Below are 12,521 nucleotides of genomic sequence, written 5' to 3' on the forward strand. Positions count from 1 at the left end.
ACAAAATTGGAGTTTGCGTTTCAGGCGGTTATGATGATCTTGCAATCATATCCTAATTCGTCCAAAAAAAAAAAATCTTAATTTACCAGCAATTGCACTGATATTGAGGAAGGTTTTGATGAGAACATTCAGGTCAGAGCTCTCAGGGCTTTCTCGGTGGTGACACTTACCATCATTTCCACTTTCAGCACAAAAGTCAAAAACTTCTGTAGGCTCCCGGGTGGCTCAGACAGTTGAAACACTCCATGTGCCAAGTGCAGGCTTAGGCCTATTGCCCCAGTTCAAAAATGTCTGTGGCATTTGACGAAAATAACTGGGACCCCAAAGCAGCTGAATAAACTGACTTGGTTCTGCTGAGGTAGGGGTGGGTAGCTTGGCCAGGGTGGGTAGCTTGGCCACTGCTCTTGGCACCCTGCAGCTTGTTCAGGTATCTATGAGTTGCTCGTCTGATATCAGGGAGATATGCCTACCCTCCAAACAGTGTCTCCTTCTTGGTGCACTGTGTAACTGGTACTATGAGAAATAGCCATGTTAGTGTGCATGCGCTTCGGAATGTAGCATTCCCTTCGCACTTAGAGGACTCACGCATGTGTACAGAGGTTCCAGCAGTGAGATGAGCCTAATGTACAACTGGTGATCATAAAGGTTGGATGAAAATGGAAATAAAAAGTTTTCTGCTTCTTCACACAAGACACATCCCATTTTGGACCAGTTTCAGCAAGTTTTATTCTTGAACTCACGGTAAATGTGCATTAAAGGTGGTAAATAGCAGCGAACGCCAAAGAAAAATGTAGGTTCCATCACCAGAGAAAAGGAAAATTGTGTTTCATGGAAGGTCCCCTCATACAAGTCTCCTATTTTGTCATCTTTGAGTGTGGTATGGATCAGTGTTTCTCAATCCTGGTGGCCCACTGTCCTGCATATCTTCTATCTATCCTTGCTCCAAACACACCAGATTAGTGTGATTAACATGCTCTTGATTAAATTTGCTCAGCAAATAAAAAGTGCCACTGAGGAGTTCAGTCAGGTAGGTCGAGCAGGGAAAGATGGAAAACTGCGGAGCAGGGTGCCCCCAGGAGCAGGTTTGAGAATCAGTGCTATAGATGCTTACGGAGTCAAGCCAACTTAAAGTACAGTGTGAAGCCCTCTTGCTTTATACCTATTTGAGATCTCAGTTGAATATAGGCCAAGGTCAAAGCACCAGTGTGAAAGGGATTTGTGACATTGGCATGTTATTAAATTCATTACAAACACACCGACAGACAAACTAACAGAGACAGACAGACGATAGATAGATAGATAGATAGATAGATAGATAGATAGACATAGCATAATTAATGTAGACATATACAGTATGTATATATGCTTAAACATATACATATATGCTTAAATGCTTAAAGAGTAACATAAATGAAATTTTCATGTGTTTATTAGTTTGGAAATATCTTGTTCTGTGTCTCTGCATAGAAAAACTTAAAATAAATCAGAACTGCTGAAAACACAAAAAAGACGTAATGTTTCTTCTTGAAAACGCGTGGAATTTCTTGGTAATTGGCAAATTCTGTCACTATCTGCAGTCAACCTGTATCCCATGGTAGCCACCAGTTCCTGTCATTTTTTTTTCTCTCTCCTTATGCTGTCTGACCTCACTCTTCTCTCCTCTACTTTACTTTTTGATTTTCCTGATTATTTAAGTCATCCATCATATTTATTCTCTTCGCCTTCCTCCCTCCTTTTGTTCATCTCTTGTGTTCTGTCCCCTCACTCCTTCCTTTGGCTTTCATCTTTGACAGCTCCCCCTCTCCCCCCTCCATTTTTCCCCTTCCCTTGCCCCTCTCCCCCCTCGCTCTGCCTATCTCCCTCACAAGATGCTGACCACTCCATTTAGTAGTTGTTGAAACAGCAAAACCTCCCTTTTTTCAGTCTCTCAACCCTGCTTACTCTCCCTCCTGTGCCCACCTCCCCTGAAAGCAATGTCCCATTAGATTTCTTTGTTGGAACCGCCTGTTCTTCTCTCTGAAATTTGATCTCTTTCCCTCCATTGCATGTATGTAAGTATATATACTGAGGCCCTCTTCCCCCTCTGTCTGTGCCCCTGTTTTGCCTCTCTTTGTTATGGCTGCATTATTCTTTTCTTTCTCGTCTGTTATCCCTTGATATCTCATTTCAATTACCTTCCTCTTTTTCACCCTTCCTCCTCCTCGCCCCTCTCCCCACCCTTCATATTCTACCGTCTGTTCTTCCTGTAAAACAATGCCTGTTTTTTTTTCTTTTTTGCTGAATACTTTTTTCAGTTCTTTTTTTTTTTTTTGATTTACTTTCTTTTAAACCGTCGTTGTCACAGCAACGGGATTACCGCATAGCAGTGTGGACCAAGATCTTTTCTTAGTGAGGGGAACTCCAAAACAATATCAACAAACATCAATGCCTCTGTTCCATCAATACATATAGATGCATAGATCTACTTTTCCTGTCTATCTGACAGACTAATTTCACGTATATATCTGTTTATAGCATGATGTCAGAGTATAAGTACATCATGCCACTGCCTCTATTTACACCATCTTCCAATACAAGATGTCTATTAATGTATGTGTCAATTCCTTATCTCTATCAGAGTTTATAACATAAAAATGTGGGTGTTTCTCTCTCTCTCTCTCTCTCTCTCTCTCTCTCTCTTTCTCTCTTTCTCTTTGTCTGTCTCTAGGTCAGAGGGTATTGTATGCTATTGTTATCACTACTAAAAATACAGTATTTTCCCATCACAGACCTATATATAGACAGAGAGAGAGAGGGAGAGTGAGAGAGAGAGAGAGAGAGAGAGAGAGAGAGAGAGGAAGAACAGGTCAGAAAGGAGGAGGTGATGGAATGACAGTGGAGTCCAGCTTGGTGCAGCGCTGTAATATCCTTTGGTACCATGGTGCAAAGATAAACACCTATGATTGGTCCTTGGAATTTGATTAATGCAAGTTAAATCCTCTACATTTGTTCCAATGACTACTTTTTGATTCATTTTTCTCCCTTTCTGATCCTAATCTGTCTATCTGTGTGCCTTTAGATCTTCCTCAATGTCACCTTTTAATTCTGCCGTCTCTACCCCGTATCATATCACTCTCTTTCATTTCCTCCCCCCCACCCGCAGCATCTGTACCCCCCCCCCCCCCACTATTCCTTTACTACATGAAGTGTTGATGTGTCTCCATGCAGTATAATTACAGTAATTGCATGGGAAAACAGTTAACTAGCAACCGTATGCTCAGTAAACTTTCTCACATCTCAGCCTGCGATCAAGGAATGTAGATTTAAGCACCAATCTTCTCTCGGTATATGCTCTGTATGTCTCATTTTCCGTTTAGTCTCACAAGATCCAGACACCCCGAAGATCATTAAGAACAAGCATGGAACAGTAAACAGCATGCCAGTCCATAGAAGTTTACATCATAGCCCAGTCCAGTATGCAGAGCCACAGTATTACAATCTATACTGCGCTGCAATACAAAACACTCGCCCTGAGAAAGTACAGTGTGAGCATATAAGAGTGTGGAACAGTGCAGATATATAGGTTTAATTAATACTGTAGATCAAAGGGGCATTTTATAGACACAATGGATGACATTTACACATTTTTATGTTCAACTTATCATAATTTTAAACATCTCACTAGGGTGGTATTTATAATTAATACCTCAGTACCCTAACTATGATTCACTCTACAGTGTATAGTTCCTCATGCCCTGTATCAATCCCCGTCCTATTCCTTGTCTTCCTCTCCATGTCCTCCCATGGTTGCTATTATATGCCTTCCCTCTGTATCTTTGTGTATTTCTCCTGGTACTTTTCTGAGACTGTCTTCTGGATGACCGACCCCCCCCCCCCCCCAATCGCCCCCCATCCCCCGTCCCCCACTACCATCTATTTTTGTTACAGTCAAATCCTTGTTCTCCCCGATATATTTCCCTCTCCAGCGTCTTCCTTTTCTCCGTCCCTCTGTGTATCTCTTCCTCTCTTCATCTTTCTTTCTGTCCTTGTTCTATAGTATAGCTCACTGGACCGATTCTCCGCAGTGCTGAGAGAAAAGAGAGAGTGAGTGAGTGAGGGGGGGGGGGGGGGGGGGGGGGGGAGGAGGGGGCGTGAGGGGGAAAGCACACATGAGAGAGAGAGGGAGAGAGGGAGAGAGAGAGAGAGAGAGAGAGAGAGAGAGAGAAACTGCAAAATCCGCCAAACCTCCCTGGCGCGAGGATCTTGCCTTCTGTCGTCCATTCAGTCAGCTTTTCGGAAAGGGTGAGTGCATGGCGCTTAGATGAGATAAATATTTTTACTATGATTGGCTTTGTTTTCATTGACAGTACTCGGTCTTATATCAATAAGGATACGGTGCGCTGTATTGATTAACGCTTTCTAAGGTAATGTTTGTGTTTAATCATTGTATGGTTTGCATTTAATTCCTGTATCTGTAAAAGCGCAACTGGATATATTAGTTGTGATCAGAGCGAGCTAGCTGCTCATACAGATTGAATACATTAAATATGCATGTATATACCTGTCAATCTGTCTCTTAGTATCTGTGTAAGGAATGCACTGTTGTGTAATAAATCGCCTTTAGCTCTGTTCTCTCTCCTCTCCTCTCCGCACTCTCCGTCCGTCTATCTGCGAGCCCGCATGCTTGTGACAGTGGTTTATATTAATATTATTATTATTTTTGATTCCTTAATTATTATAGGTACTCATTTCATTTCATTTATACTGCGCTTGCCGCATTTGCGTCCGACTGCGCTGGACGCATGTAGCTGAGCGTGTTGAGATGGGCATTACGCAAATTTGTATGCACTGTGTACAGTATGTAGAGATTCATGAAGGGTTTTGCTCTTGGGACTGACGACACTAAAGATATGTCATATGTTACAGCATTCCTTATTTTCAGAACGCGTGTGTGTGTGTGCGCGCGCGCGCGCCAGCGCTTGTGTCTGCAGGCGGTTGTCGTTTAATGTATGTCTGATTTTAATTTTGTCGGCTGGACATCTTCGCTGTTTTAAGTCAACGCGTGTGCAGGACGTTACTGCGTAATAATTGTGTGTACGCTTTGTGTTTGATGCGGAGGAAGCAAGATGCAGTTGGTCTGATGTATACAAGCTGTGCACTGTGTGACAAAATGTGTCCGCGCGCGTGCGTGCGTCCGTGTGTGTGTGTGTGTGTGTGTGTGTGTGTGTGTACCCACTCATTTCGTTTTTTGGGCCAAGGACTTTCCCGATATTAGCCTATATCCGTCTTTTTTTCCCTCTCTCTCTCTCTCTCTCTCTCTCTCTCTGTATCGGAAATCAGAGTGTTCTGTTCTTTCTGACGTCTCTCTCCTCCTCACACGCTCATTCTTCTATCTCGCATCTCACGTGACCCATCCATCTTACCACTTCACACAGCTGTCCGAGTACTTTCCTTCCTCCCGTACATGGTTCTATCTATTTTAAAGTCAATGCATGTATCTGCGATACGATCTGCCAACTTCTTGACACACTGGAGACAAACTTCACCTGCAGTGAGCCCCCTTATATTCTCCTCTCAGCAAGGGAATCCACCGTGTGACTGCCCTGCTGCACTGTGGGAGTTAAAGTACCTGCTGTAATGTCCAGTCAGTCACGTTTTACGTCTGCAACACAGTTCTGGATGTCAGCACTCTTTCCTCCGCTCCCCGTCTCCGTTCCTCTCAGGCTGCTGCTGTCTTTCAGCACCACAGTGGCGAACAGCTCCGAGAGCCGTACTGAGTCATTTGCTTCACTCCCCCTCCTCTCTCTCTCTCTCTCTCTCTCTGCCTTTTTCTCCCAATTTTTCCCCGCTGTCCCTTTCCCTGCCTTCTTCCATTCCTCGTGAACCCTCCCACACAAAGCACCATTCAGCGTTCATTCACCACTCACCATTCACCACTCACCACTCACCGCGCAATAATCTCATCTCCCATGAGACTTTGCTGCCCCACCACTTTGCAGGTGGTGCTCAGCGCAAGATGAAAATTGTAGTTTATTTTACAGCCCACCCTGCAGACAACTCACAAATTCCCTCCAATTCCCATAATGCTTTTCACTTTTGTTACTCTATCTCTCCTTATCAGATATTGCGTCTATCTATGGATTGTATCTATCATGTGAGCAGAGGAAGACTCAAATGAATGTGCACTGACTAACAGAATATTCAAGTCCATATGACCACTCATTGCCCGTTGCATTGATGTGAATTATTTTCGCATTTGGATGAAACTGAATTGCAATTTATTCAAAACTCATTATGTGAGCCTTGCCGTCAGCCCTCCTCTGTTGACACTTTATGATGCTTTATGATGCTTAACAATGCTGTATGGAGAAACACTCCCCACAGCTGCCGTTTCTCACAGGCAGCGGAATGCTCACAGGGGCATTCTTGCACTGGCAGATTTGCTCCCCCAGGTGGCGGGTGGCTGTAACTGCAGCGGCTCATCCCACCCACATGGGCTTCTGCGTTCTGACTGCTCTTCCTCCCACCCCAGATGAGCTCGTGCAGTAGCCGGGCTCTCACGCTGCTGTCCTCCGTTTTCGGGGCCTGCGGCCTGCTTCTGGTGGGCGTGGCCGTCTCCACCGACTACTGGCTGCTGATGGAGGAGGGCATCGTTTTACAGCAGAACCAGAGCCTTGAGGTCAAGATGGCGCTTCACTCTGGCCTGTGGAGGGTCTGCTTCGTGGCCGGTACTCATCACCATTCTGGTCTATAATGCAGGTGTCTCCATGTGTACTGTTCATAGGATTAACCCATCTCCCTTCTCTCTCTCTCTCTTTCCCTTTCTCTCTCTCTCTCTATCTCAGGAACAGAGAAAGGCAGATGTGTAGCATCAGAATATTTCACTGAGCCAGAAATCGAGATTACAACTGAAAACACTGCAAACATACTAAGTATGTTTATTGCACTGCAAACTCTACACTGTGGTGTTCAATGTGCATGTTGTCAGCTCGGTTCATACATGCACACTGCTAGAAAATAGGGGATATGAGAATGCTGTGACAGTAACAGAAATAGTCACACACATATTGTTGGATTTCTGGTAGGTATGTGACTCAAACACAGCTCAGAATTCACACACTACTCTAAAGCTCCCAAGTTGTTTTATTTGCAAGTGGAGAACACCAATACTGTGATCCTAGGGCATCCCTGTCAAGCATAACTGATTGGGAGCATTAAAGTAGTGTGTGGATTCTATCTTTTCTTTTTTTTTTTTTTTGGTGGTGATGCGAAAATTCTCTCTCCGCATCTCTCTATCTGTGAGAGCAAGTCTTTGGCTCGCCCCCTTGTCCATGTATTTTTTTGGCCGTCATTCAAAAAATTTAATCATGCTGGTGTTCCTGTCCCACCTGAGGGACATCCAATTCCACCGAGGCACAGTCCATGTTCCATTTTTACACCGGGACATTGTGTAAGAGGCTGGAGTAATTGCATTAGCCCTGACGCTCATCCTGCTCTTCCCTTATTTCCGTCAGAGATGGTGAGGACAGCGACGCCGTTCCCCATGGTGTCCTTGCTCTTCGTCTTCACCGCCTTCGTCATCAGCAACATCGGGCACATCCGGCCGCAGCGGACCATCCTGGCTTTCGTCTCGGGAATCTTCTTCATCTTATCAGGTAACAGAGGCAATTGAGTCAACATTGCTACGTATCTGTCAGCTGGAGTTGTCCCGCTGAGCCTGTGATGTTATGCAGGAATGCTGTTATGCCCTCTTCTGATAACGAACACTCACATTTTAAGCTTATGGTCACTGAGCTAATTGAAGGTCATACTGCTACAACTAAAAATAAAGTGAGGGTTGATGTGTTGTAGAAATGAATATTGACTGTTGATCCTCACGTAAACTCACTTCATGTTGTCTTGTTAAATATCTCAAGCATTGCCAATGTAAAGTGAATTATTTTAGTATCACAGAAAAAGTAAAATAGTGTGACTTTTTAAGATACAATATTTACCCAAAGAAACATATTGCAGTAACGCTTACCAAGGAAAGAATGCAGAATCAAAGACCATTTAAACATCTGGAGACTGTCCATTCTGCATCACTTCCTGATCTGTCTAAGGAGTTCCTATCACTACAACAATTTCGAACCCAAGTTCAGAGCATGAAACTTGAAATTCAACAATACAAAGGTAGAAATTTCAATATAAAGTATATAGAACCCATCAGGTAGTTGGCCAATCTGTGGCTGACAACTACAAGCTTTTGAATGTTAAACAATGATTATGTCAATACTGCGATAATTATGAAAATACTGCAATATTGGTGTTTACTATTTTATACTATTATTAACAGTGTTGACAGTATACAACTAGCTAGCTAGAAATACACAAATATTTTACATTTGGCCTAACATTTAATTTAACTAACAAATGACATTTTTTTTTCATTGTGTGAAATGAAGTTTTTTTACTTTGCAACATTGTACAACATATACTGAGGTGACACTCTTTATATATTTTTGGTAACTAAATACTAAAAACTAAATACTGTATGTAAATACTGTATGTAATACATAATTATATGTATTACATACAGTATTTACATAATTTCTAATTTCTGCCTTAATTTCTTATATTTTGTTATATACCCCTCAAAATTAGTAAACTGAGCTGAAACTAAAAAAAAAACAGACAGTATACCTAGTACAAAGTAAATGCATGACAGTCAGGTATTGGAATTGGTATTTTTGGAATCTTTAAGTACTCCATTGTTTCAGCAACACAAACAAACTGGGAAAACAGCAACATTTTATACAGAAACTTACATGCTTCTGAGGAGAGAGGGAAAGGAAACAGAAAAAGAGAGAAAGGCTAGCATTAACTCTTAACTCGTTTACTTTGGCATTACTGTATTTTTTATGCCAATACAGGACAACTGGGTTTGAACTGAATTTGTATTTGACAGAAGAGATGGAGAGATTGGCCAAAGAGATCATTTTGTTAGTGAACAACATCTTAGAGCATTGTATACTCTTTTGTGTCCTGTGTTTCAAAAATTCATTTTTTTCTCCAGTGAAATAAATCAAATTAGAAAATGGAAAGCGATATGGAGATGAAGAGGGACATAGGCTGTCAGCTGGCATGCAGTCAAAACAAAACAGAATTCTTCACCTTTTTATGAAACTTAATTACAAAGATTTCTTGCAGCAGTAGTATTATTGTCATGCCATCATGAGAATGTCATGCACATATGTGTACATTTATGTACACGATGTAAATGTTTACAATGTTTTTATGATTATTAGTAGTACTGTGTCACCGTTTTACCAATTGCAAATTCCTTCCTCTGATTTGGCACTGTCTGAAGGAAAAGAATACAAATAAATATTTTGGACATATGATCATAAATGGCTGATGAAAAAACATTGCAGAACCATCATTTATATAATAATGTTCCATTACCCGACTCTCACTTATATAAACATCCTACAGCAATCCAAGGTTAGAAAACAGATTGTTAATTTCATTTAAAATGTGGTAGTCTGCTTCTGGAGTGCAAGGGGTTAATATTGCAGTGAACTGCAGCGTCCCCGCTGTGTGAGTCAAGAATAAGGGGAACTCTTTCTCTGGGGCAGTGGATGACGTAGCTCGTGTGTGTTATTTATTTAGTTTGATGGTGCCCTTTCCCGTGGTGACTGACAACACTTACATTTCTGCATTTTAGTTGTGTTACTTATGCTTATGCAGGGGGATTTTGGCGGCTTTGCATAAAAGCTGCAGCAGCAGCATCCCATCTGGGATTCGAACCCCTGACCCTTTGGTCACATGATCAGAGCCCTGCCCGCTGTGCTCTCTTTCTCTTTCTCTTTCTCTCTCCCTCACTCTCTGTCTGGCTCTCTCTCTCTCTCTCTCTCTCTCTCTCTCCCTCTCTGTCTATTTCTCTCTCTCTCTCTCCCTCTCTGTGTCTCTTTCTCACTCTCTGTTGCTCTCTCACTCTCTCTCACTGTCTCTCACTGTCTCTCTCTCTCTCTCTTTCTCTCTGTCTCTCCCCATCTCTCTCTTTGCCCCTCTCTCTAATCCCCCCTCTGTCCCTCAGCGTCAGTGTCATTGGGCCTGTGTGTCCAGTCCGGTCAGTTGCTCGGGGTGGGGGTGGGGGGGTGTTGCTTGGTGCCGGCCGCCCTCAGTGTCAGGCGCCCGTCCGCCCCGCTGATTCCGCTGCGCGGCCTCCTCTCCCCTCTCTCCACAGGGCTCAGCCTGGTGGTGGGGCTGGTGCTCTACATCTCCAGCATCAACGACGAGGTGATGAACAGGCCGCGGGAGCCCGAGCAGTTCTTCCACTACCACTACGGCTGGTCCTTCGCCTTCGCCGCCAGCTCCTTCCTGCTCAAAGAGGTCAGAGCGAGAGGCCCTCGCCGCAGCCGAGGCTCCAGTGTCAAAACTCATCACAGTTTAATACCACTCTGTGTCAAAGTTAAAGCACTTCATCATTAAAACTGTAGAAGGCCGTACTGGTGCCTCCGCACCAGCAGTGGTGTCCTAGCAATTAAATACAACGAAATTAACCCTTGTTAATGGCAATCTAATGACAGTCCATTTTATGTATTATTGTAGACAGTAGGCAGTAGCCAGAGGCATCTGGTTCAGTTCATATCTACTTGAATAAATGTCAGTGTGCAGATATTTTTCTCTTGTTAAGATAGATCTAGATGGCTGAGACCAATAATAACCTTAATGTAGTTTTGCGTTACAAAGCTGGTCTTATAACAACTGGAGGTGGTGGGTTTTGCTGTAGACTACAATTCTTGTTAGATTTATGCTCCAGGTTATACTGGTGCCTCTGCACCAACAGTGGTGTCCTAACAATTAAATACAATGAAATTAACCCTTGTTAACGACAATCTAATGACAGTCTATTTTATGTGGTTACAGAGTAGACAGAGGCATCTTGTTCTGTTTATATCTGCTTGAATAAATGTCAGTGGTGTAGATTGTTTCTCTCTTGCTAGATCTAGATCTCTTGCTAGAACATAGGTCTAGGTGGCTTCGACCGATATTGGCCTCCTTGTTCAGTTTTGTGTCACAGAGCTGGTCTGATAACATTTAGACGGGGTAGGTTTGGCTGTAAACGACAGCGTTTGTTAGTTTTATGCTGCAGTCTTCTTCAGGAAGGACTGATGACCCCAAACAGCGGTAGACAGAGCTGCTTTTGAAGAACACAGTAATACTGACCTTATTTCCTCTATTTGCCTCCCGGTGGATTATAGCGTCAGCATCAGCCTATAAACCATTTTTACCTGTAAGCATGAGAGGGGGAATCCATGAAAGATGTGTCACACCAAGTTCCTGTTCAGTTCAATACTGTATTCAACACCACAATGAACCTCTGCACCTAGGAATAACCTTGGGGCGGTTTCAAAACTCAGGGGGAAACCGTTGCATTGTTATGGCATTCTGTCCTGTGCATTTTGGATGAATCTGAACTGCAGATAGACTTACAGCTGAGCACATTCAAAAATGTAATTTCGGTGATATGGAGAGAGAGAGAGAACTGAGTGGGCATTCACAAATAGGTCAGCAGTGCAGTGTTCTGGTCTCTTTGCTTACCCCCCGCCCTTCCCTCATTCACACACTTTCTGAGAGTCAGCAGTAATGCCATAATATGCCGCAATGTCCAGTGCAATCCGCCAACGTAGCTCTGCTGTGTTGACACCGACCCCCCCATGCCCCTCCCCCTCCCCCCTCTCCTCTTTCAGGGGGCCGGGGTGATGTCTGTATACCTCTTCATGAAGCGCTACGCAGAAGAGGAGATGTACCGGCCACACCCAGCCCTTTATCGCCCCCGTCTGTCGGAGTGCAGTGATTACAGCGGGCAGTTCCTGCACCCGGAGTCCTGGCCCCCACCGCAGAGGGGCCGCAGCGCCTCCGAGGTCTCCAGCGACATCTCCATCCAGCTCAACCAGACGCCCCCTCCCCCGACCAAAAACAACCCCCCACAGAACCCCCCCGTCGGGGTAATAGGGGCTTCTTCTGGCTCCTCGTCCGGTGCCAGCTACCAGCTGCCTCCCCCCTCCTCCTACCCCCACTCCCACACCCTCCACTCCACCCACACCCTCTCCCACGCCCAGGCTGCGATGCCCGTCAGCAACCCCCAGTCCCTCCCCCTTGCCATGCCCCCCTCCTCCGTGCCCCCGCCCCGCTACCACACGCACCTCCGGATGAGCGCTTCGCCCTGTTAGAGAGAGGGGGGGTGGGAGGGAGGAGAGGGACACTGGGGGTACAGTGCAATACATTACTCCACAGACACATGTATTTATATGGAAACATGGGGGCTGGGTGGGGGGGGGGGCAGGCTGCAGGGGGAGGCAGAGGGGAGAGGGAGCAGGGGTCCACAGGGAGAGAGGCTGAAAGGAGAGGGAAAAGATGGAGATTCATTATTGATAGAGTGCAAAAGACGATGACAGAAACATCATCAGAAGTAGGGTGGTAGGCGGCTATGCAGCGTGACGCAGAAACTTCGTAAAGGTTTATGCATATTCCGAGTGCGAGACAAGCAGAAGGCA

At 44.5% G+C, this 12,521-nt stretch overlaps 1 protein-coding gene across 2 annotated transcripts; it reads left to right on the forward strand.

Moving 5' to 3' along the window:
* Positions 1-4,222: 4,222 nt before the first annotated feature.
* cacng7b (calcium channel, voltage-dependent, gamma subunit 7b) lies at positions 4,223-12,215 on the forward strand. 2 transcript variants are annotated; one of them, XM_036538256.1, is made up of 6 exons: positions 4,223-4,281; positions 6,512-6,707; positions 6,825-6,911; positions 7,494-7,634; positions 10,208-10,353; positions 11,715-12,215. In XM_036538256.1, the coding sequence occupies exons 2-6, from the start codon at positions 6,512-6,514 to the stop codon at positions 12,195-12,197; spliced, it is 1,053 nt and encodes a 350-aa protein (XP_036394149.1). In that variant the 5' UTR covers positions 4,223-4,281; the 3' UTR covers positions 12,198-12,215. The 2 variants fall into 2 exon arrangements, with proteins under 2 accessions (XP_036394149.1, XP_036394151.1); XM_036538258.1 differs by lacking the exon at positions 4,223-4,281 and adding an exon at positions 4,329-4,403.
* Positions 12,216-12,521: the final 306 nt, after the last annotated feature.

This window comes from Megalops cyprinoides, chromosome 10 (assembly GCF_013368585.1).
Source record: "Megalops cyprinoides isolate fMegCyp1 chromosome 10, fMegCyp1.pri, whole genome shotgun sequence".
In the NCBI taxonomy this organism is placed as follows: Eukaryota; Metazoa; Chordata; class Actinopteri; order Elopiformes; family Megalopidae; genus Megalops; species Megalops cyprinoides.